The sequence below is a fragment of the Leucoraja erinacea genome, chromosome 16 (assembly GCF_028641065.1).
Source record: "Leucoraja erinacea ecotype New England chromosome 16, Leri_hhj_1, whole genome shotgun sequence".
NCBI lineage: Eukaryota > Metazoa > Chordata > Chondrichthyes > Rajiformes > Rajidae > Leucoraja > Leucoraja erinaceus.
This window is the reverse complement of record NC_073392.1, coordinates 43,454,055-43,479,611: the sequence shown is the minus strand read 5'-3', so window position 1 is coordinate 43,479,611 and position 25,557 is coordinate 43,454,055. Positions and strand designations below refer to the sequence as shown.

General features: G+C 43.8%; 2 protein-coding genes across 3 annotated transcripts in view; one reads left to right on the top strand and one right to left on the bottom strand.

Annotated features, from left to right (window-relative positions):
- cenpp (centromere protein P) overlaps positions 1-14,192 on the bottom strand; it is a 287,161-nt gene extending 272,969 nt beyond the window's left edge. Inside the window, exons 1-4 of the mRNA XM_055648278.1 lie at positions 14,032-14,192; positions 9,723-9,851; positions 6,704-6,867; positions 2,880-2,965 (exon numbers count right to left, since the gene is read on the bottom strand). Of these exons, the coding sequence (XP_055504253.1) occupies positions 2,880-2,965; positions 6,704-6,867; positions 9,723-9,844 (372 nt within the window). The 5' untranslated portion in view covers positions 9,845-9,851; positions 14,032-14,192. The remainder of the gene's footprint in view (positions 1-2,879; positions 2,966-6,703; positions 6,868-9,722; positions 9,852-14,031) is intronic.
- Positions 14,193-14,412: 220 nt separating this feature from the next.
- Positions 14,413-25,557, top strand: part of nol8 (nucleolar protein 8) — a 54,956-nt gene continuing 43,811 nt past the window's right edge. The window contains exons 1-5 of one of the 2 annotated variants that reach the window (XM_055648267.1): positions 14,413-14,739; positions 20,146-20,329; positions 20,885-20,947; positions 21,829-21,907; positions 25,113-25,263. In XM_055648267.1, the coding sequence (XP_055504242.1) occupies positions 20,191-20,329; positions 20,885-20,947; positions 21,829-21,907; positions 25,113-25,263 (432 nt within the window). In that variant the 5' untranslated portion in view covers positions 14,413-14,739; positions 20,146-20,190. Of the gene's footprint in view, positions 14,740-14,876; positions 15,136-20,145; positions 20,330-20,884; positions 20,948-21,828; positions 21,908-25,112; positions 25,264-25,557 lie in introns of those variants that run through there. The other variant, XM_055648268.1, reaches the window with a different exon arrangement.

Sequence of the window (25,557 nt, the reverse complement as noted above, 5' to 3'; positions counted from 1 at the left end):
TTTATCCACTTTATACTGCATGTGCCATGCATTTGCCCACTCATCCAGCCTATCCAAGTCACCTTGCAGCCTCCTAGTTTAGAGGGGTTTAAACGGTTTAGAGATGTTTAGAGGGCTTCAGATGGGTTCAGGTGTGTTTAGAATTGTTTAGAGGGGAATAGAGGGGAATAGGGGGTTTAGAGGTGTTCAGAGGGGTTTAGAGACGTTATAAGCCCCCCGTGAGAAATTGTAATTCTCTGAAATTGAAGATAGACATAAAGCTGGAGTAACTCAGCAGGACAGGCAGCGCAGCGACTCTGGAGAGAAGACCCTTCTTCAGACTTCTTCTTCAGACTGAACTGAACTCGCGTCGGTGAGAGTACTTGTGATTGTCTGAAGAAGAGTCTCGACCAGAAACGCAACCCTCTCCCCAGAGCCGCTGCCCGTCCCGCTGAGGCACCTTCAACTTCAGAGCCAAACAAAAAACACAGTGCTGGAGGAACTCCGCGGGCCAGGTGGCTGCCTCACCCGCTGGGTTTCTCCAGCATTTTTGTCTACCGCAAAACGTCAATGATTCCGGGAATGCTGAGGTGATAGAGAGGGAGTGGGAGAGCTAGAGAGTGTCTCGACCAGAAACGCAACCCTCTCCCCAGAGCCGCTGCCCGTCCCGCTGAGCCACCTTCAACTTCAGAGCCAAACAAAAAACACAGTGCTGGAGGAACTCAGCGGGCCAGGCGGCTGCCTCACCCGCTGGGTTTCTCCAGCATTTTTGTCTACCGCATAAAGTCAATGATTCCGGGATTCACAGGAGGAGGAGCCATCTTGGGGAACGGCTGCTAACCAGCAGCCGTCCGTTTAATTCTTTTTTTCCAGTTTTTAGTTAGTTTTGTTCGTCGTTTTTTCACTGAAATGGACTTCTTATTGTGGGGGGGGAAGGAGGTAACCTTACTTCTAGGTCCCTACCTGGTCAGTGAGGCAGCTTTTTCTCTGGGCTGCCCGTCGACCCGTCCTCGTGGACTACCAGCGGGCTTGGAGCGCCGTTTCCTGGTTGGGACCGCCCAGCACCACGGCTTCGGTCGCGGCACAGGGCTGGAGCGCCATCGAGGAGCGGAGCGGGCGATGCCTTGCCTGCGTCGCCGCGCTGGATCGACGCGCTGGAGCTCCGGTGAGCTGGAGCGCCGAGAGCAACACCTCCAGGCTGCGGGTCTGCGGAGCGGAGCGGGTGGCGCCAACATTAACATCAGGAGCCTGGGAGCTCCAACTCGGTGCGTCCTTGTCGGCTTCAGAAGCCGACAATCCCCTGCTAGGAAGCGGCCGTTCCAGGAGGCCCAGCCGCTGTGAGGACTCTCCCGATGCCGGGGCAAGACCACCCGGCTAGAACGGCCAGGAACATCGGGCCTCCGTTGAGGCAACAGCGGTGGCCTTAATAGGCCTGACTTTTAGGTGAACTGGGGATGGGGACTGGACTTTGTGCCTTCCCCCACAGTGGTAACCACTGTGGGGGGAAGATGTTTCTGTGTGTAAGGTACTTTGTTAGTCTGTGTCCAAGATGGCTGTCGGAAGAGAGAGTGGACGCTGGCGCGCTTTAGCTGCCGCTGCTCTCTCTTCACATTGTGTTTTTTTTTATTTTTTGATTTTGTGTCTTTGGAGCGATTTCTATCTTTAATTTGTGTATTGATGATGTCCTTATTATTTATTTTTCTCCGACTATATGTTTTTTTTCTCTTCTGTTTAATCTTTGTAAGGTGACCTTGAGATTTGAAAGGCCCACGAAAATAAAATTTATTATTATTATTTTTAGAGAGAGACGAGATGGGGAACGGGAGAGAGAGCACAAAAGAGGGAGGGAGGGAGAGAGCAAAAGATAGAGAGATACAACGTGGGTCGGTAGGTGAATGACTAACCTGCACACCAGGGAGAAGCCCCTTCTCGCGGTCCGGGGCCCTCACTCATGATGGTGAGTTTAATGAAATTCTCAACGTGTCATCGATCTACATTCCTCAGTAAATGTAATTGTGTTTTAAACAAGTATTAATGACGCCGCGTGAATTTTATTCAAAGGAACACGGCGTCATTAATACTTGTTCAAAACACAATAACATTTACTGAGGAATGCGGATGGATGCAGATTGATGACATTGCATAACAAGGTGTTAACTACTTGCTGTTAAGAAGTGCTAACAGTACTAGTTAACAAATCGTTTGTGTCTGATGGCCGTGCAGCGGTTTGTAATACATGTTCGTTTAAAAAAAATCCGGATGGCGAATTTAAAAAAATCTTTATTTAACAAAGAGAATTCGTATTTCCGTACGAAATACGGAACAATAGTGCGGGGCCTCGCTTAGTCGTGGGGCCCAATTGGGAGCAATCAGTCAAATCGGCTTAAGGCCGGCCCTGCCCATCGCTACACATTGGATTTGAAGGAAGTGGGAGGAGTCGAAGGAGAAGTTGTTGAGGGTAAGGACCAGTTGTGCTGGGCGGAGGATTGTTGGCAATGGAAAATTGGCTGGTTCTGTGGTTGAGGATACTGAGGGATCAGCATTACATTTTTTGCTATGGCAGAGCTAAATGTTATCAATGTCCATTTGTAACCCAATCTTATATTTTCCAATAAAATCACCTCGAGGAAGAAAGTAGACAAGAACTCAAAAAGTGCCACGTATAGATCTTCAGCCATTCTGTACATAGTGTGCATAGTGTGGGAAGAGAAGCTATTGCAAGCCCAAAGCAGATTCAACATGGATGCCAAATGAGTTATCTTTTTTTTGCAAAATAGTAGGTAGCAGTTTTTCACCATTTCATAATATTAGCAAAATGAAAATAAATGTAATTGCAATCATCCATTACTATACGTGTCTATTATTGAAAAACTTGTAACATTTTAATATAATTTACATACCTGAATCTCAGTTAATTCAAATTCAAGCTCAAAATGCAGTGAATGGCTGCAGCCTGACAATCTGCACTGCTTTGTTTTGTTGTTACCTGCAAATTAATTCAGCATGGTGAATAGGAATTGGTAGAAAATCTATATAAACCAGTTAAGTGTAGACACAAGGAACTGCAGATGCTGGTTTATAAAAAAGACACATCTCTTCCAGCTTTCCCTACCCTGCAACAATAAGTCTGAAAGGTCCCAATCCAAAATGTCATCTATCCATTTGCTCCAGAGTTGTTGCCTGATCCAACACTTTGTGTCCTTTTTCATAGTTGAGTTGAAATTCAATTCTAGTTATATGGGCACTCAGATGAGATTAAAAATGTAATGCTGATCCGAGCTGTGAAACTGTTTTCTTATGCACCTGTCCAGGCGCAAGGGCCTGAGTTGGGACAATCAAGCCAATTTCACACAGAACATAGAAAATAGGTAGGAGTAGGCCATTCGGCACTTCGAGCCTGCACCGCCATTCGATATGATCATGGCTGATCATCCGACTCAGTATCCCATCCCTGCCTTCTCTCCATACCCCCTGATCCCTTTAGCCACAAGGGCCACATCTAACTCCCTCTTAAATATAGCCAATGAACTGGCCTCAACTACCTTCTGTGGCAGACAATTCCACAGATTCACCACTCTCTGTGTAAAAAATGATTTTCTCATCTCGGTCCTAAAAGACTTCCCTCTTATCCTTAAACTGTGACCCCTAGTTCTGGACTTCCCCAACATCGGGAATAATCTTCCTGTATCTAGCCTGTCCAATCCCTTAAGAATTTTGAAAGTTTCTATAAGATCCCCCCTCAATTTTCTAAAGTCTATCCAGTCTTTCTTCATATGAAAGTCCTGCCATCCCAGGAATCAGTCTGGTGAACCTTCTCTGTACTCCCTCTATGGCAAGAATGTCTTTCCTCAGATTAGGAGACCAAAACTGTACGCAATACTCCAGGTGTGGTCTCACCAAGACCCCGTACAACTGCAGTGGAACCTCCCTGCTCTTATACCCAAATCCTTTTGCTATGAATGCTAACATACCATTTGCTTTCTTCACTGCCTGCTGCACCTGCATTCATACTTTCAATAACTGGTGTACCATGACACCCAGGTCTCATTGCATCTCCCCTTTTCCTAATCGGCCACCATTCAGATAATAGTCTACTTTCCTGTTTTTGCCACCAAAGTGGATAACCTCACATTTATCCACATTATACTGCATCTGCCATGCATTTGCCCACTCACCCAACCTATCCAAGTCACCTTGCAGCCTCCTAGCATCCTCCTCACAGCTAATACTGCCCCCCAGCTTTGTGTCATCCGCAAACTTGGAGATGTCGCATTCAATTCCCTCATCCAGATCATTAATATATATTGTAAATAGCTGGGGTCCCAGCACTGAGTCTTGCGGTACCCCACTAGTCACTGCCTGCCATTCTGAAAAGGACCCATTTACTCCTACTCATTGCTTCCTGTCTGCCAGCCAGTTCTCTATCCACACCGATACTGAACCCCCAATACCATGTGCTTTAAGTTTGTATACTAATCTCTTATGTGGGACCTTGTCGAAAGCCTTCTGAAACTCCAGATATAACACATCCACTGGTTCTCCCTTATCCACTCTACTAGTTACATCCTCGAAAAATTCTATTAGATTCGTCAGACATGATTTACCTTTCATAAATCCATGCTGATTTTATCCAATGAATTCACCACTTTCCAAATGTGCTGCTATCCCATCTTTAATAACTGACTCCAGAATTTTCCCCACCACCAATGTTAGACTAACTGGTCTGAAATTCCCCGTTTTCTCTCTCCCTCCCTTTTTAAAAAGTGGGGTTACATTAGCTACCCTCCAGTCCTCAGGAAATACTCCAGAATCTAAAGAGTTTTGAAAAATTATCACTAGTGCATCCACTATTTCTGTGGCTACTTCCTTAAGTACTCTGGGATGCAACTTATCTGGCCCTGGGGATTTATAGGCCTTTAATCCATTCAATTTCCCTAACACCACTTCCCGGCTAATCTGGATTTCACTCAATTCCTCCATCTCATTTAACCCCCGGTCCCTTGCTAATTCCGGCAGATTATTTATGTCTTCCTTAGTGAAGACAGAACCAAATTAGTTATTCAATTGGTCTGCCATATCCTTGTTCCCCATGATCAATTCGCCTGTTTCTGACTGCAAGGGACCTACATTTGTTTTAACTAATCTTTTCCTCTTCACATATCTATAAAAACTTTTGCAGTCAGTTTTTATGTTCCCTGCCAGTTTTCTTTCATAATCTATTTTCCCTTTCCTAATTAAGCCTTTTGTCCTCCTCTGCTGGACTCTGAATTTCTCCCACTCATCTGGTAGGCTGCTTTTTCTGGCTAATTTCCGCAAATCGGAATGAGTTCCAGGGGGTCAAGGATTACAGTGTAATCAGATTACCTTAATAATGAACCAATCTCTGTTTACCTAAAATTTTCAGAGATTCTCCACAAAACATTAGAGTAGTGTGCAGAACAATGGCACAATTTGGAGAGCTGCTGCCTCACAGTTTCAGTAATCAGGATTCAATCCTAGTATCTGATGTTATTAGTGCGATTAGTATGTTCTCTCTTAAAGTCTTGAAGAATGTGTCTCATCGCAAAACATTGTCCATCAAGTTCCCTCCAAAGATGCTGCCTGACTTGCTAAGTTCCCACAGCAGTTTTTTCTTTGCTCAAGAATTGCCGGTCGGTGGGGGCGTGCAAGCCGGCAGCCCTGTCAGCAGCGTGTCCATTTTTTTTCCTACTTTTTTTGTTTTTTTGGTATGTGTTAATGCATGTTTTTAATGTTTCTTTGTATGTCTTGTGTGGGGGGTGGTGTGTGGGGGTAAGGGGGAAACCACTTTGGTCGCCTCCTCCACGGAGAGGTGACTTTTTCCATGTCGCCTCCCGTGGCCTAACATCGAGGATCGGTGCGGCTTTTCCAGGAGACGCGCCTGGGGCTTCAGCAGCGGGCGCAGCGTGACTCTCGGCGGGGAGCAGGCGAGCCCTCGCCGGAGGGGAGTGCTCCGTTTCGCTGGCCCGCGACAGCCTGAAGCAGCGGTCTTCAGAGCTCCAGCTGGCGCGGCGTCCGCAGCCTGGGATCGCTCGTTGGGGACCCGGGAGAAGAGAAAGCCACCACCGCCGGCCCCCGGCCTACTTCTACCGCGGGCGTGGTGGCGAATTACCATCGGGAGCGGGGTCCCTCGCCGGGGACCCCTAGAGGGGAGCTTTGACTGCCGACCCTGCGGTCTGCGGTGCTTCTGGCTGCGGCGCGGCGGGAACTTTAAATCTTTGACCGCTGGCCTGCAGTCTACACCAACCTGAAGCCGCGGTCTCCGGTGGGGGAGGCACCGTTTCAGGACTTACCTGGACTTTCACTCATCTGGATGCCCGCAGCGGCGACTGCGGAGGGTTGAGGTCCCGGCCACGGGGGAAAATGGAGGAGGACTGGCCAAATTTTGTGTCTTCCACCACAGTGATGAATGCTGTGGTGGATGTTTGTGTTAAATTTTTATTGTGTTTTTGTGTGTTCTTTTTTATTGTACTGCTGCTGGCAAATTAATTTCACTTGCACTTTATGTGCAAGTGATGAATAAAACTGATTGTATTGTATTGTATAGCTCTTGTTAACTCAAGAGTTTTTTAACGGCCCATCCATGTAATTTTTGTCTGTGTAAAGCTTTGCCTACTGCTTGCTTGATTTCATACTTCTTCTCAAACCTGTGGAGTAACTGCTGACTGGAATATACCCATATAAAAACATTGGTCACAAAGCTTACCTTCACTGACTGTCGTGACGGTATGTTGACTGAAGCCAATGCCAGTTAACTGGGTTAGCAATGCAATCTGAGATTCAGTCTGTTCAATTTGTGCTTCCAGATCAGTATTTGAGTATTTCCACGATTCAGGATTTTGCACATCAAACATTTCTTTTTGCAAATGCCTAAATGTAAAAGAGAATTACAGTATTGGCATGTCAACGCATTTGCTCACTCATCACACCAACATCCATGCAAGCAGCAATAGTGTTTCATAGTTTGATGGGATATATGGGGCAGGAGGAGCAGGCAAGAGGGACTGGATCGATTAGGCAACTTCCTTGGCATTGGCAAGGTAGCCCATTGGATCCGTTTTCATGTTGTAAAACTCTGAGGCTCAATGATATGGTTCAACAGAAGCAGCATATCTGGTGAAAATAGTCTAAAATCCCGATGATACTAGGAACATGTTTAAATGCAGTTAAGGTGGTGGAGATGAGTAATTAATATTATTAAATTAAATGGTAATGTAACTATTATTCACTACCGTCTGAAAGGTTAAGGGTCATTAACTGACCAGCTGGGTTATTGCTGTTAGTATAAAAAAACATGATATGCTTTAGAACATCAAAACCAAAAAAATACAAGGCAGGCCATTATAAAGAGAGTGGAAATGTGGTATTAGAGAGGAAGAGGTGGTAGGAAAGTTAGGGTGAAGTATGTACAGTTAATTAGTTAATAGTTACATTACCGTTTAATTTAATAATATTAATTTCTCATCTCCATCATCTTAACTGCATTTAAACTAAACCCCTTCATCTAAATTATTGATGTATATTGTAAATAGCTGCGGTCCCAGCACCGAGCCTTGCGGTACCCCACCAGTCACTGCCTGCCATTCTGAAAGGGACCCGTTAATCCCTACTCTTTGTTTCCTGTCTGCCAAACAATTTTCTATCCATTTCAGTACCCTACCCCCAATACCGTGCTCTAATTTTGCCCACTAATCTCTTATTTGGGACCTTATCAAATGCTTTCTGAAAGTCCAGGTACACTACAACCACTGGCTCTCCTTTGTCAATTTTCCTAGTTACATCCTCAAAAAATTCCAGAAGATTAGTCAAGCATGATTTCTCCTTCATAAATCCATGCTGACTCGGACCAATCCTGTTACTGCTATCCAAATGCGCCGCTATTTCATCTTTTATGATTGACTCCAGCATCTCCCCACCACCGATGTCACACTAACAGGTCTATAATTCCCTGTTTACTCTCTCCCGCCTTTCTTAAAAAGTGGGAATACATTAGCTACCCTCCAATCCACAGGAATTGATCCTAAATCTATAGAACATTGGAAAATGACCATCAGGCCCTGGAGATTTATCAGCCTTCAGTCCCATCAGTCTACCCAACACCATTTCCTGCCTAATGTGAATTTCCTTCAGTTCCTCCGTCACCCCAGATCCTCGGGCCACTAGTACATCAGGAAGATTGTCTGTGTCCTCCTTAGTGAAGACGGATCCAAAGTACCTGTTCAACTCATCTGCCATTTCCTTGTTCCATATAATAAATTCACCTTTTTCAGTCTTCAAGGGTCCAACTTTGGTCTTAACTATTTTTTTCTTCACATATCTAAAGAAGATTTTACTATTCTCCTTTATATTTTTGGCTATCTTACCTTTGTACCTTATCGTTTCTCCCCGTATTGCCTTTTTAGTTATCTTCTGTTGCTCCATAAACATTACCCAATCCTCTTGCTTCCCGCTCATCTTTGTACTACTTCCTTTTTATTTTTATACTGTCCGTGACGTCCTTTGTCAGCCACGGTCGCCCCTTACTCCAGTTGGAATCTTTCTTCCTCTTTGGAATGAACTGATCCTGCACCTTCTGTATTATTCCCAGAAATACCTGCCATTGTTGTTCCACTGTCATCCCTGCTAGGGTATCTTTCCAGACAACTTTGACCAGCTCCTCCTTCATGGCTCCATAGTCCCCTTTGTTCAACTGTAACACTGACACCCTCGATTTGCCCTTCTCCCTCTACTCTCAAATTGTAGAACTTACCATATTATAGTCACTACCTCCTAATGGCTCCTTAACCTCAAGTTCCCTTATCAAATCTGGTTCATTACACAACACTAAATCCAGAATTTCCGTCTCCCTGGTAGGCTCCAATACAATCTGCACTAAGAATCCATCACAGAGGCACTGCACAAACTACCTTTCTTGGGGTCCAGTGCCAACCTGATTTCCCAGTCTCCCTGCATGTTGAAATCTCCCATAACAACTGTAGCATTACCTTTACGACATGCCAATTTTGATTCAACTTGCACCCTATATCCAGGCTACTATTTGAGGGCCTGTATATGTCCCATTAGGGTCTTTTTATCCTTACAATTCCTTAGTTCTATCAATACTGACTATTTATTTTCATACTGAAGTCACTTATTCCTTTTCTCCAGAGATGCTGTCTGACCCGATGTCCAGCTTTTTGTATTTATCTTCAGTTTAAACCAGTATCTGCAGTTCTTTCCTACACACACCAGCATTATCATTGGAAGCAAGATTGAAAATGAGTTGGTCCTAAAGAAGCAGAGTGCTTTATGTTTAGGTTGGTTAGAATAAATTTGGACTGCTTAAATTGAGATTGTCAATATCAGGCCAGTAATACACAGATAAATAGATCAAAGGAGAGTGTGATGCCAGAGGGAGGAAGCAGCCCAGATGAAGAGCATAAATTCTAAAGATGAAAGATAGGGTCTCCCGTCTGGGATGAAGACTCCAACTGAAAGATACAGGTACAGAGGCGAAAGAAGCTGAAGAACTAAATATAAAGTATACTTGAAATGAAATTGAAGTGGAGATATTAGGCATTAAAGCTGAGATGCTGAAAATTATTACTGAGGATCAGAGAGCGTAATATCAGAAATGTTAGTTAAACAAACCAGAGGGACATACTAGAGATCAAAGGGAAAGTGAATCATAATAAATAAGCTAAGATTACAATTCTGGAGTTTGCAGTTCATATTATTCTACTCACATGGTTTTCAGAAACTCTTGAGAATAAATCTGAGTCTCTTTGGCCTTTTGCTCCAAAATTTTAATTTCTTCCTGGAGGCATTCAATCTCATCTTCATAAGCTTGATATATTGATTCGCCCATTTTTAAACTACATAAAATAAAGCAAAATATCCAGAGATAAAGTCATATATATTTGGTAAGATCAAACTGTAGAACAAAAATAAGATATGCAGTTGTCCACCTTTGGTCTTCTCGCGGACCAATTCAGAATACAATAGGTTTAAATCTCATTCCAGAGACCTGAGCATATAAAATGAACCACATATTTCAATGGAATACCAAGAGGCATTAACCAACAGATAACATTTTATACTGTAACTTCCAATTTGTCTTTAAGATAAAATAAATTATTTCATGATAATATATCGGAAGGAGGAGAATCCTTCATACTGTGGTCAATGTTGATCCCTAGTGCATTATTAATAGAATGTGTATTCATTCATATCTTCAGTAGCAGTGAGACTGATTTTTGTCTTCATTGATAGTTTCACCTCCGAATACACTATCTGTAAGAAGTACTTCAGGAGCTTTTAAATACATTGAAATAGCCTGAAGTTATATAAGGTGTTGAGTAAATGTAAATTTAATCTTTGAAGTATTTTGTCTGAAACAAATCACACTTCTTCTTAACGGCTCCACCTTACTCACATCCACATTCTCAAGCTCAATTTTCCTTTCCTTAAACTCTTTGATACATGACCATCTTGCCAAGAAAAAATATATGCTGTTTTTTGAGGAAGTGACGAAGATTATTGATGAGGGCAATGCAGGAGATGTTGTCTGTATGAACCATGTCATGGGCTTGTCCCACTTAGGTGATTTTTTTGGGTGACTACAGGTGACTGCCGCAAAATTTTCAACAAGTTGACAACTGTTGGCGACAGTGGCGACAATTTTTGTGGTCGTAGGTTGACGTATGTTGTTGTAGGTTGTCGGTAGGTGCCGTATATGAATTCCATTAAAACTAGTCACTGGCAGTCGGCTAAAGAGTCGCCCCTTAGGCGACTTTTTGGGCAACTACAGGAGACAATGGGGTCTTTACATGTTTGTGGTTGGTTGCTGGGGAGTCGCCTTCATGGTCGTGAGTAGTTCCCGCATTCTCGGAACTAGTCGGGGCTTCATTTTTGTCGCCGCATGTTGAAAAATTAGAGGCAACCAGAATGAAGCCGCTATGGAGAGTAGCGAGAATTCTCATGCCGTAGGTGCAGTGGTAGTGGGTAGCCAGCAGGTCGTAGGTTGTCGCCAGTGCTGACCGGTGAATTTCATTGGGAAAAAAAAACATGAACAGTTTGCTGAACCAAGGATAACCGACCGGTAATGTTAATATCCGCCGAGCTTCACAGCCGTGTATCTCTGGCTTCTTAAAAGTTGTCTCCACTCCTTCGCCGCACCACGTCTCCCCCTTCTCCCCCCCTCTTTTAAAGGACTTAAAGTGACTCTTCCCAAACACCGTGCTATCACCATCTTAATTACAGCACTAATTACATCGTGGTGTGTGTCTGTATCACATTGGTTTTGCACCGTGTGAATTTCACTCAGACAGTGCTCCGTCCGCTTGCCCTGTCCCCCGCCTGCATAACTGGCTGGTGAAGGAAGCGAAGTGTGTATATGTTCCACTCTGACATTTGCCATTCCAGTCGCCAGTTTTTCAGCGACCTGCTACGACTTGACAGTCGCCTGAAAAATCGCCTAAGTGGGACAGACCCATAAACCATTCAACAAGGTAGGCTGATCCATAAAATTAAGGCTTGTGGAATCCATGGTAGATTAGATTCAAAATTGCTTTGGAAATAGAACTCAGAGGGTATTGGTGGAGGGCTACACAGTCATGTAGCAGAGAGTGTGTTGTGAGGCTAGAGAGTGCGTAGAGCAGGGGGGCTGAGCACACATTGTAAGTCGCTGTGCTGATGGTTATTAAGGAGGAAGTGTTATTGCTAATTCGTACCGATTGTGCTACCAGCTGCATCACTAAAACTCCCTGACTCTTAATCACTGCTCTCAGTTAGAAACCAAAGCCAATTTTTAGAATCTAACCTTCAGACACCATTCCTAATCTACCCTCCTTTGATCAAATTCAGTTGCTTTGACCATTTTCTAGTAGCAGGTATATTGAAGGCAGTATGTAAATACTTTGAAATATTTATTGAAATGTATAAAATATAATTGCTGCAAAGGATAAAACCCCTCTTGACTTGTAAGAAAAATACAACTGCCAGAAATATTACATTGATGTACGCAGGTTCTTGAACAGAAGAACGCTCAAATTATTTTAACATGTGGATTTAATTTTTAAAAAGTTTATTTTTGTGCCTACAATCTCTTTTTTAAAGTTTAGTTTCTCCCTCTGAGGAAGAATTCTTAAAATTTTCAAAATTGTATGGTTACAATAAGTGAGTAAATGCAGTGCAATAGCACCATTTGGTGTCTGGAATAGGGTATTACAACAATTCCAGCAACCTATTTGTTCTTCAAAGAAACTCATAACAAACTTATGTTTACAAAGTATTTGTAAACAGATAAACATTTCAAAGCAGTTTCATGCAATTATCAAACAAAGTTTGACATCAAGCCAAACAAGATCTGGATATGGTAGTAATGATGATGAAACGTTGCCTATTTCCTTCGCTCGATAGATGCTGCTGCACCCGCTGAGTTTCTCCAACATTTTTGTGTACCTTCGATTTTCCAGCATCTGCAGTTCCTTCTTGAACAGTATTTATGATACCACAGATTTCCACACAACTGGTCATTTTGTGATAGGGCAATACATTTTGTTTGAAAACACTGTGCCTATGATCAATTGTGCCCTTTTAAGAGGGAAAATAAGATTCAAATAAAGAGGAATATATCAACTATTCCTGATATTCTGGCCACACTTATCCTTACAAGGCAGCACAGTGGCGCAGCTCGCAGAACTGCTGCCACATAGTCAGGGACTCGGGTTCAATCCCGACCTCAGGTGCTGTCTGTATGGAGTTTGCAGGACGGAGTTAATGGAATTGGAGTGAATGAAAAATAGGAATAATGTAGGATTAATGTAAATGGGTGATTAATGGGACAGATTTGGTGGGCCTAATGGCCTGTTTATGCCCTGCATTCCCTCTCTCTCACTCTCTTCACACAGAGTTAATAAAACCATACCAGCCTGCTGTTTATGGCGCACAATTTGATTGTTACATTTCCAAAAATTGCGGTTGCTGTTATGAAGTGCTCCAATAGTCTAAAAGCCCTTATCCTGAGAAGGATGGTAAAAGTACCATAGATATTTATTTTGCTGAAGGCTCTTTATAAATGTGCGATTATTCAATGTGAACTAGCTGATCTGTTTCCTGAACAAATTCAAAGGTTGTGAATTTGCAATACAGAAGTGTAGCTTGGCATACGTCACCCGCATCTGTGCTAGCTCCTAAACGATTACATTGATAGAGATTCATCTGAACCAGCGTCGGTTCCTATGCCGCATTTAGTTCACACACACCAACTTCTTCTCCGAGACATTGATTGAAAGATACAGAATGGAAACAGGCCCTTCGGCCCACCAAATTCACACTGATCCCCGATCAGCCATTCATACTAGTTCTATTCATAGTCCGCTCCCTACATGTCAGGGACAATGTGTAGCGGCAACTTAACTTACAAACCTGCACTTTGTTTAGAATGTGGAAGAAAATCTACTAGGTCCCAGTGAGGACATGCAAACTCCACAGCAGCACCCGAGGTCAGGATCAAACCTGGGTTTGTGGCGCTGTGAGGCAGCAGCTCTTCCAGCTGCACCGCCCCAATGTTCTGCCCGAGATCCCTGTTCCGCTTTTCATTGGAAATAAGGATATGGGAAGATCATAAGTGATAGGAGCAGAATGAGGCCATTCACCCATCAAGTTTACCCCACCAATCAATCATGGCTGATCTATCTCTCTCCCTCTCAACCCCATTCTCCTGCCCTTCTCCCCATAACCCTTGACACCTGTACTAATCAGGAATCACTCCATCTCTGCCTTAAAATATACATTGACTTGTTGGAGGAGGACATCTTCTATGGCTTAGAATATCACAGATTCACCGCTCTTCATTTCCATCCTAATGGCAATGTTAGTAGTACATATTTATTACTCTGAGGCGGTGGCCTCTGGTCCTGGTCTCTCTCCCACGAGTGGAAACATCCCCACTCTATCCAGACCTGCAACTATTCAGTAAGTTTCAATGTCCCTCCCCTACCCCTAAGATGTTTCCCGCCCACACTAAAAGACGACAACTACTACAATCCTCACCGGGGTTGAGGTGAACCCTTCAGGGCGCCGATACCAAGAAAGCTGCAGCGCAGCCACAATCCGCGCGCGACTGAAGCTGTGTCCCCGCAGAGGTGGTGGTGGTGGAGTCCGGTCGGCGCGCGGGGTTTGGTTTGAACGGCGGTTCCGCGCGCCGACCCGTTCAAACCAAACCCGCGCGCCGACCCGTTCAAACCAAACCCGCGCGCCGACCGGACTCCACCTCCACCTCTACGGGGAAAATCGCTCCAGTCAACACAATCCCTCCCGCAACACCACGACACTCAGATAGCCTGCATTATACACTGGGAAACGACATGTCAATGTTTAAATGTTTTATTCCGTTGATTCCGACTCATTTACCCATCTTGTCTTGTGATCGATATTTATTTATGGCGCCCCTTTCTGTCAACGTCTGCAGCTAAACCGGTGTGTGTGTGTTACACAATTAAACGCCCCACCCCCGGTGGCCGTAACTAAGCGTTTCATCAGCGGAATCCTCTTTGAATATGACACGGGTTTAGAAAGTGATGAGTGGTAATCAAGAGATCCAAAGCTTTAGATTAACACATGGCTTCATGTTTTTGTGGCGCGGCTTTCCTCAGACGTGCCCTTTTTTTTTTTTAAACTTCTTTTTCTCCCCGGAACTGAAGCCGCTGCCGTCCGCCTGTCGGAGCCGATAGTTGGGACGGATTGGCAAGTCATGGCAGCGTGAGTGTTGAAGTTTACGGGTTTAGCATTTTCGGCGTGTGTTTGGGGGCAACCGTTCCAAATGTTGTTTGGATATTATAGTCAACAATTTATACTAACGATAGCTTGCTTCTTATATTGTGGTATTTCCCTTTATAGTTTATTAGATTAAATAGTAGATTAAGAAGGACATGGTTAACACCATGAATGGAAGTGTGTTAATTTAGCAACCAAAATAGTGACCGTCTGACGTCGCAGGTCGCTATATTCTCATGTGGTTGTAGATTTATTGAATATTGGTAACTGATCTATTATTTGACCTGACCTGATACAAGAATATAAAATTATAACATAGACAGCTGTAACCTTTTTCCCCACGATGGAAACATCAAATACTAGAGAGGGCATAGCTTTAAGGTGAGTGGAGCAACGTACACAGAGGGTGGTGAATGCCTGGAAAACGCTGCTGGGGTTAATAGGCAGATACAATAAAGGCATTTAAGAGACTTATGGATAGATATATGGATATGCAGGGAATCGAGAGACGGGGATTATGCGCGTAGATAAGAGATGATCTTGGCATCATGTTCGGCACATATTATGGGCCGAAGGGCCTGTTCATGTGCTGTTATATTCTGTATCTGTTGAGGTTCTGATCATTGGAAAACCGTGGGATATTGATGGTGGGGAATTCAGCAATGAAAATTTGATTTTATTTATTGGCAAGGGTAGGTGCTCAGACTCGCGGGAAGATGGTCATTGCGTGACACTTCTGTAATATGATTGACATCCACTTTGCAGCCTGTGCCTGCCTGTATATTACCCCGATCTGGCTGTATATATACATACATGGTTTGCTTAGTTTGCTGAGAAGTTGCAAAAATTAAGTTTGGACTTAAAGTCAACATTACTAGTTAGGAAAAGCAGCTATTCTCTCACAGGAAATTCTTGTCCATAATTTTTGAATACATCATGTGGAGTGACTTTGAGCACCAGGAGAAATTATAGTCAGAACGTTCATCAACTGATGTGCAGTAGACTTTATTATATATAAGGATTCAATCGTCTAGAATACCCAGAATTGTTGCAAAATTTACTCGTAGTCAATATCAGTAAGAAATGAAAATGGGAACAGGGCAAAAATATCCACCCCGCACTTGGTTCTTGGTTTCTTGGTCCTCCAAAATATTCCAAATGGAATTTAAACTGGAGGTGGCACTGATTCACGCACCCCTCCCTGACCCTATTGTGCTGGAAATGTCTTCTGAGCGGTGATTGACTATGTTTGATAACGGAATGCAATCAAATGTGTTTTATTACAGGTGCACAACCTTTTATCCGAAAGCCTTGGGACCAGACACTTTTCGTAATTCAGAATTTGTCGGTCTTCGGAATGGAAATTTTTTAGCGTAGATTTTAATGGCTGGCTCAGTGGTAGAGAGGTCACGAGTTTGCGCCTTGATCCCGGCAGTTCCTCGGTCGCGAGTTTGAGTCTTCAATGTAGGTTTTTTTTTTGCAGAATAAATGTTTGTATGAAATGCAGTGTAGGAGAGGTGTACTGACTGTGTGGGCAGAACTTTTGAAGTGATAGCCCACCAGTCTTAAAAAGCCGCTGTGTCTCCCTGTCCCTGGGATAGCAGGGGGCGATCAAACAGCACAATACCCCCCTCCTCCTCCAACTCCAGAGGAATCCGCTCCCCGATGGGCCGCTACGGCGACAAGTGGCAGTTTGCCCACAGCCCGAGCTGCACCACCCCAAGAACGAGATGTACTTTGCACACCATCAGCTTCTGCCCCTACGTGTTCCTCTGGAGTTGGAGCGGGGCTGGGCTGGAGTTGCTGCTGGCTGTGGGTCTCTGAGATCTCCGTGCTTGCAGTGGGCCTGGGGGTCGCTGTCCCGTTGGTCCTGACGTCTCCGGCCACCCCCCTGGACTGGAACTGTACCGCCCTTGCCCCCTCCATCTGCAACTGCAAACAACCCCACTCTCCTGCAAGGGCGGTACAGTTCCTGGAGGATAGCAGGTGGCCAGAGACATCAGGACCAACAGGAACCCGCTCCCCGATGGGCCCCTACGACGCCCCGAGCTGCTCTCCGTCATCCGCAACCCAGGTTCCTCTGTAGTTGGAACGGGGCTGGGCTGGGCTGCTGCAGGCTGTGGGTCTCTGGGTTCTCCGTGCTTGCGGTGGGCCTGGTGGTCGACGTCCAATTGGTCCTGACGACTCCGGTGACTGTACTTACCTGCTGCCATCGCCGACTTGAAGACAGCGCAAAGCCCCCGCGCCGGTGCAATGAGCCGGTGCTGGAGAGGGGAGGGATGGGGTCACACACATAGCCGAGAACCAGAGGGGTGTTGGTGGGGTGAAACTGAAGGGAGCGACAATCTGCTGCTGCCTACACTGTGTATCGTGTCTACCGTGGGAACTTTTTAACTCAGCGGGCAGGTAGCAGCATATGGTCAATTATTAACCCTCCCGCGCAATATACCCTCACCTTCTCTTTTATGAATGGGGATTTAGTTCCCCTTTCTTCGAGGACCGACCGGAGGTTCCGCTGTCACCTCTGCGGGCCACCCTCGGTGAACCTCCTGTCTCCCTGTCCCTGGGATAGTAGGGGGCGATCAAACAGCACAATACCCCCCTCCCCCTCCAACTCCAGAGGAATCCGCTCCCCGATGGGCCGCTACGGCGACAAGTGGCAGTTCGCCCACAGCCCCCCAGCTGCGCGACCCCAAGAAGAAGACGTCCCTTGCACACCATCAGCTTCTGCCCATACGGGGAGCGTGTTCCTCTGGAGTTGGAACGGGGCTGGGCTGGAGTTGCTGATCTGGGATCTCCGTGCTTGCAGTGGGCCTGGGGGTCGGTGTCCCGTTGGTCCTGACGTCTCCGGTGACTAGGACTGTGCTGCTAGCATCGCCGACGTGAAGACAGTGCAAAGCCCCCGCGCCGGTGCATTGAGCGGGGAGCTGGGTAGGGAAGGGGTCACACACATGGCCGGGAAGCAGAGGGGTGTAGGTGGGGTGAAACTGAAGGGAGCGACAATCTGCTGCTGCCTGCACGCTGAGTTAAAAAGTTCCCACGCAAGACTCACGATACACTGTGTTCGTGAATCTACCGTGGGAACGTTTTAACTCAGCGGGCAGGTAGCAGCATATTGTCAATTATTAACCCTCCCGCGCAATATACTCTCACCTTCTCTTTTATGAATGAGGATTTAGTTCCCCTTTCTTCGAGGACCGACCGGAGGTTCCACTGTCACCTCTGCAGGCCGCCCTCGGTGAACGTTTTCAAGGACCTTTCTTCAAGGACCAAAAAAAATGTCCGCTATTCGGAGGTTTTCGTTATTTGGATCTTCGGATAAAAGGTTGTGCACCTGTATTTGTTTTAGTCCATAAAGATGGATTAATTAAATTGTGAACACGTAGAACATTAAAACCGCAGTGTTCGATTGTCACTGCTACCGTTGACACGTTATTACAGAATTAATTTTAACGACAAATCAATGCTCTTAATATGGAGGATCAGTACTGTAGTTATTTAATGAGCAACATTCACAACTATATGTTGGATTTATCCAGGTTTTACTTCTACAGTCGGTCATATGCATCACAAATTTGGTCAGGAGATATTTCAGTTGAAATTTTAATTTTAATTCTGAAGTGGGAATGATGGAAACAGTGTTTATCAATAAAAAAATATTTAAATCTGGTGCGTACAAACTGGGCATCTTCATTGCTGTTCACAAAATATACATTTAATCTGAGTGTCCGGTAATGTGGCGTTTTGACACCTTTAAACATATTACCAAAAGAACATTTGCTGCAGTTATGTCCTTTGGCCATCTCTTGTCAGTCAGTGTAATGTTTAACCTGTCAGATGGGTATAGTCTGTTTAACAGCTATTATCATAAAATGCCTTTAGAAATTTCCTTACAACCTGTATATTTTCTTGTGGATAAATTATGTGGGAAGCGAGAGTGTTTATGTACCAATCGCAATAACGACCCATGCTATGGCCACGTCGTGATCATTTTCGTTCCTTCACAGGAAACATGCTTGCATCAATCTGTAGTTTGCATGGTTAAGCATGTATGTTACCATGGTCCAGGATTTATTGACACAGGTTGATCATACGCTGAAAAATCCAACCACATTTTTGTTTGGAAGTGGAAAGAAATAATAGAAATTGCATTCATTGCAACGTGTAAAAAGAGTTGAGATACTGTATTATAATTTTGCTGCATGTCATTGTGGTATATATCATGTCTTGATTGGTGAATATGTTTAGTTTGTGACTTGATTTGAAGCAGAAATAATATGTGAATGCTTCATTGAGCATAATTCCGACCGGTAACTATGCACTTTTGTCCCAGCACATTATCGCACGCATCATGCTGGCCGTCTTAAATGACCACCTAAACTGTCATTGGGCAACCTAAAAAGCTGTCTAGGTTGTCCGGCTGGCAACAGGGAAAAAAAGTTAAGTGAGAGCCCTGTTTTTTAGCCAAACACTTGGGTCTTGTCTGTCAAGGCCTGCTGGAGCACCTGGTTGCTGACCATTTTGACTCCCCTTCCCACTCCCAATCCAATTTTTTTGTTCTTGGCCTGGCATTGCCAGAGTGATGCCACATGCGAAATAGAAGAACCTCACCTCATATTCTGTTTAGGTTGCCGACACCCAATGGTACGAACATCAAATTCACCAATTGTAAGTAATTTCACCCCCTCCCCCCCCCTCTCTTTCCCCTGCTCTACTCCTCTATAACACACACATTTTCCCCCACCATCGCTCACTAACCTTGTCACCCTGTTCCTTTCCCCTCTTCCACACTCTCAAATCGCATCCCCAAATCCCATCTTTTCCCTTGTCTCTTTTCGTGCTCCCTCTGGCCCTACATTTCACTTCTCTCCTTAACTGACAACCTTCTGTCTCCTTGTCATCTCTTTAGCTTTTGTCCATCCATCTGCCACTCAACCCACCTATTTCTCCCCCTATCCCGCACCTCCTTTCGCACCCCTCCTCCTCCTTCCTCTCTCCTCCCACCACACCCTCTTCCATCTATGTCTTTGGTCTTTGTCACTTATTTCATCCACCTCCCAGTCAACCCCCTCACCTGTATCCAGCTACCACTTGCCAGACTTTGCCCCACCCACACCTCTCTTTTCCAACTATCTCCCCCCTACCCCATTAGTTTGAAGAAGGGTCCTGACCTGAAACATTGTCCATCCATTCCCTCCACAAATGCTGACTGACCCGCTAAGTTTCTCCAGCACTGGTATTTTTGCTCCAGATTCAAGCATGTGTAGACTTTCTTGACCATGTCGGTCTCTATAATTTTCCCACATTTTCATTTTTGAAACAAAATGTGAAACTGAATATATTACCCTTAATTTTGGTTCTTTATTCAGCATGTTTATCCATTTATTACAGGGTTCTTCTGGAATTCTCCAATTAAAATGAGCAACAAACAACAATATGGAGACAGCCAAAAGTTTGAAACGTTTATTTATTGGGGGATTGCATCACTCGGTTTCTGAAAGTGAAATTAAAGAAATATTTAGCTCATTTGGAGTTGTTACAACTGTGGATATTGTACTTAGGAAAGACAACAAAGGTAATAATGAAATAAACTTTTAGGTTTGGTACAATGGCATTTCAGATACTTTTGACCAAATAACTCCAAATGGTCTGTAATCTGTCCTAGCTTCTCACAGGCAGTGGAGTCTGTTTGTTAAATTAGCTTTCTTATTTCCCTCACAGCCATGTTTCATCTTATTGCAGTGGAGGCATAATTGACATTGGTTCTTTCAATTCTGCATGATTCTATTTTTATGATTCTAGAGTCATATGTTCATAGTATAATTATGCATTTTCAATATTGCAGATAACTTTATGTACGTGATGGTAAATTCACTGCAAGATTTTATCTTGCTTTCTCCTTTCCTCTCACTCTTTTCTCACCCAGACAAGCATTACACAAATGGAATAACTAAATGGGTAATTTAGCTGATAACAGAATATGAACTCTAGCAACTGTTGAAAATATTTTTTGGCCTTGCATCAACAAGGCTGTCCATTCACTGCACATGTATTGTAAATTGATCTTTTAAAAAAAAAAAGGTTTTGTGTTCTTACAGTTAAACTTAACAATTTACATTTATATTTCCAGGAAATCCTGTGAAGGCCTTTGGTTATGCTAATGTAAACATCTCAGAAACGGAATTAAAAAGATGTATGTACATCAATTACATTTATGTAATATATGCCTAGTTTGTCGTGCATTGAGATTTCTATTTTATTCCCAGATCATTTTAAAAAAGGACTCCTAATGTGTTTGATTTTCCGAAATGACAGTACATTTAATAGTTTCATGAGTTCTGGGCAAAAAAATTCTGTAACATAGTAAAGTGCCTGTAGAGGGCGTGTGAAGCAACTGATTTTATCTGCATTACTGTTCACGTAAATTTCAGATTTGTTAATGAGTAAAGGGCCTGTCCCACCAGCATGCGATAGCATGCGTCTAGCACGACCAAACGTGGTCGTTTGAGGCGTACGGCCTCGTGGGGCCGGTCCCACTTCGATCGGCGGAGGCGTATGGAGTTGTGCGGGGCTGGTCCCGACATCCCCCGGGGCTCCAAAAATCTTGCACTGTCCGAAAATCCCGAGCGACAATGGCCTGTCGGCCCGCAGCCACATTGAGGCCGTACGCAGCGCCTCAACGGGCGTACGCAGCGTCTTCACGTCGTATGCAGCGTCTTGACAGCGTACGCCTAGCACGTGGCGTTGCTTGATTACGTCACCGCCCGAAGCCGTGTGACGTCCAAATTCAGTCGGCCTGCCTCCTGCCCAGCTGATTGGTGTGTATGATGTCGGGACCAGCCCCGCACAACTCCATACGCCTTTGCGGTTTGAATTGGGACCAGCTCCGCGAGGACGTATGCCTCAAGCGACCACGTTTGGTCACGCTAGACGCATGCTGGTGGGACAGGCCCTTAAGTCTAAACCAAATAAAAGCTAATTCAATTATTTTGGTATGAATATTTTTGTTTTCATCTCTGCAATTAGCTCTGAAGGTGTTCATGTTAAACATTTGTATTTATATTATGATTCCAGGCATGTCAGTTCTGAATAAATCAAAATGGAAAGGTGGAAAACTGCAAATTGAATTAGCCAAAGAATGCTTTTTGCATCGGTGAGTGGCTTCAGTTTATCATTGCGATCTTACAAATGGCTAATGTTCTGATTCTTGTTCCACTGAATTTACACACCGTTGTATTTGTGAAGTGTCTTAGACTTAATAAATGAAGTGCACATTTGTACAGATCTGAGTACCACAAGTTTATTAGATCTTCATGTGCATGCAGAAAGTTCTGTGCTGATATAATGGTGAGCATTAATAAATGCATGGTAGTTAATGTTGTTTGTTTGGATTTGACAAAGTTTCACGTGGCATTCTTGTTAACAGAATTAAATTCTTTGGAATTAATGTGACAAATTCATGTGGCATTAACTAAGGGACAGAAAGCAGTGAATCATGATTTTTTTTTTTGTGCTTTAAACTGACAAGATGGATGGTATTTAATGGTGTACTTTTATTACTACATATTCTGGATTTGATTATATAGGGCATCATTTTAAAATATGAAGATGTAAATGTAGTAAAATGAGCTGTATATTAATAAAGTTGTATAGTATATCAACAGCTTGGCATATGGTTGCCATAATCATCAAAATAAATTGAATGCAGAAAATTTTGAAGGAATTGAATTTGTAGGACGAATTGGGAGAATCAAGACAAACAAATGGGCCAATTTTTATATGATGTAGGATCAGTGAACCAGAGTGGTTACATATAAAAAAGGTTGCAAAGTCAATGGGGAAAGATGACAAAGCTGTTTTAAATACAAAAATAATCACACCGAATTCTTGACACTTTGGCTTTGGATGGGGGAAAAAAAGAGTTTATATTAAACCATATAAACATATAACCATATAACAATTACAGCACGGAAACAGGCCATCTCGACCCTTCTAGTCCGTGCCGAACACATATTCTCCCCTAGTCCCATATACCTGCGCTCAGACCATAACCTTCCATTCCCTTCCCGTCCATATAACTATCCAATTTATTTTTAAATGATAAAAACGAACCTGCCTCCATCACCTTCACTGGAAGCTCATTCCACACAGCCACCACTCTCTGAGTAAAGAAGTCCCCCCTCATGTTACCCCTAAACTTCAGTCCCTTAATTCTCAAGTCATGTCCCCTTGTTTGAATCTTCCCTACTCTCAGTGGGAAAAGCTTTTCCACGTCAACTCTGTCTATCCCTCTCATCATTTTAAAAACCTCTACCAAGTCCCCCCTTAACCTTCTGCGCTCCAAAGAATAAAGCCCTAACTTGTTCAACCTTTCTCTGTAACTTAGTTGCTGAAACCCAGGCAACATTCTAGTAAATCTCCTCTGTACTCTCTCTATTTTGTTGACATCCTTCCTATAATTAGGCGACCAAAATTGTACACCATACTCCAGAATTGGCCTCACCAATGCCTTGTACAATTTTAACATTACATCCCAACTTCTATACTCTATGCTCTGATTTATAAAGGCCAGCACACCAAAAGCTTTCTTTACCACCCTATCTACATGAGATTCCACTTTCAGGGAACTGTGCACAGTTATTCCCAGATCCCTCTGTTCACCTACATTCTTCAATTTCCTACCATTTACCATGTACGTCCTATTTTGATTTGTCCTGCCAAGATGTAGCACCTCACACTTATCAGCATTAAACTCCATCTGCCATCTTTCAGCCCACTCTTCCAACTGGCATAAATCTCTCTGTAGACTTTGAAACTCTACTTCATTACCCACAACCCCACCTATCTTAGTATCATCTGCATATTTACTAATCCAATTTACCACACCATCATCCAGATCATATGGTTATTATTACCATTATTAAATATTATACAAGGGCACAGCTAATTTATTGTTTCCAATTAACTGTGTTTAAGGAGGGCTTAAAGGGGCTCCAGAGTAGTTTTATTGGAGTTGAGGGACAGAAGTTGTCTTATTTTCCTTCAATATTTAGGGTGGCACAGTAGCGCAGTGGCAGAATTGCTGCCTTACAGCGTCAGAGACCAGAGTTCGATCCTGACTACAGGTGCTGTCTGTACGGAATTTGCACGTTCTCCCTGTGATCTCGTGGGCTTCCTCCAGGGGCTCTAGTTTACTCCCACACCCGAAAGATGTGCAGGTTTCTAAGTTAATGGGATTTTGTAAATTTTTTCTAGTAGAGGAGAGAACTACTGTACGGGTGATTGCTGGTTGGCATAGACTCAATGGGCTGAAGGACCTGTTTCCACGATGTATCTCTAAACTAAACTACAGAAAAGGACCAGAAGATATTTAAAAGTGGGCAAATAATTCAGTGTCTTGTTAGGTAAACAAGAAAGCCAGCTTCCTATTGCAAGGATAAATAAAGAGCATAAAATGTAATAGATTGGCAGAACTGGAGGTGGGGTATTGAAAGAACATTTTGGGATTATGCATAGTGATTACTTTGATGTGGAATGCCCTACGTGAAAATTTGTGAAGGTAGATTAAACAGCAATCTTCCAAAAGGAATTGGATCAATACTAGAATGGAAAAAATATACATGGTTATGTAGGAAAAGTGGGCTTGTACTAACTAGAGTCAGAGTCAGAGTCAATTTAATTGTCATTTGGACCCCTGGAGGTCCAAACGAAATGCCGTTTCTGCAGCCATACATTACATACAAATAGACCCCAGACACAACAATAATTACATTTAACATAAACATCCATCACATAGCTGTGATGGAAGGCCAAATAAACTTATCTCTCCACTGCACTCTCCCCCCCCCCCGATGTCAGAGTCAAAGTCATAGCCCCCGGCTGGCGATGGCGATTGTCCCGCGGCCATTAAAGCCACGCCGGGTGGTACGAGGTCGCACACCGGGTCTTGGTGTTGGAGCCCCCGGTGTGCGCTCGCAGAGTCCGCGGCCATTCCAGCCGCGCGGGGCAATGGTGTTAGGCCCCGCTCCAGGAGCTCTTCAACCCCGCAACTCGGGCGGGAGAAGTCGCCGTTGCAGGAGCCCTGAGAAGCGGTCTCCTTCCAAGGAGCCGTGGGCTCCCGGCGCCGCCGTCCACAGACCTGTCGTTGGAGCCTCCGACTCTCCGGTAGCAGCAGCAGCAGCAGCTGATGTCTCTCAAACAAATGACAGTAGCAAATGAGCCAACCAGCTTCACATGGTGATCTATCACAATATTCTCATTGCTTGCCATCTCAGGATCGAACAAGAATTAAAACTTTATTAACATATAGGCTGATTTTACATTTGACTCAATTTTTTCTCCTGCATTATTTGACGTAGACTTGCTCAAGAGCGACAGATTGCAGCTGAAAATAAGCACAAACCACATGTTGACAGCATTGCAATGGTGATGGAGTCTCTAAAGAAAGCTGGTGTTGAAAATTTTAAGATTAAATCTGCTGTGCCAGGAACAGAAGTACCTGAACATAAGGCAAGAAATTATTCCATAATCTGTTTCTTGCAAAATGTTATCTTGCAGTCGCTATATTATGAATTTATTTTAAAATTATTTTGAAACTAATACAACATTGCATTTTATCCAACACAATACAGTAATTATCTTGTAATATTATAGTAATTATACAGTAATTAATTATTTCTGTCTTTAAATGATACCATTCATGATGGTATCTTACGATCAGTGTTTTTAGGGTTAACTAAATTGTTGAGCAAAATTATGGGTCACCTTCCCAAACTTCCCACAGAACCAGTCCCTTGACCTTGT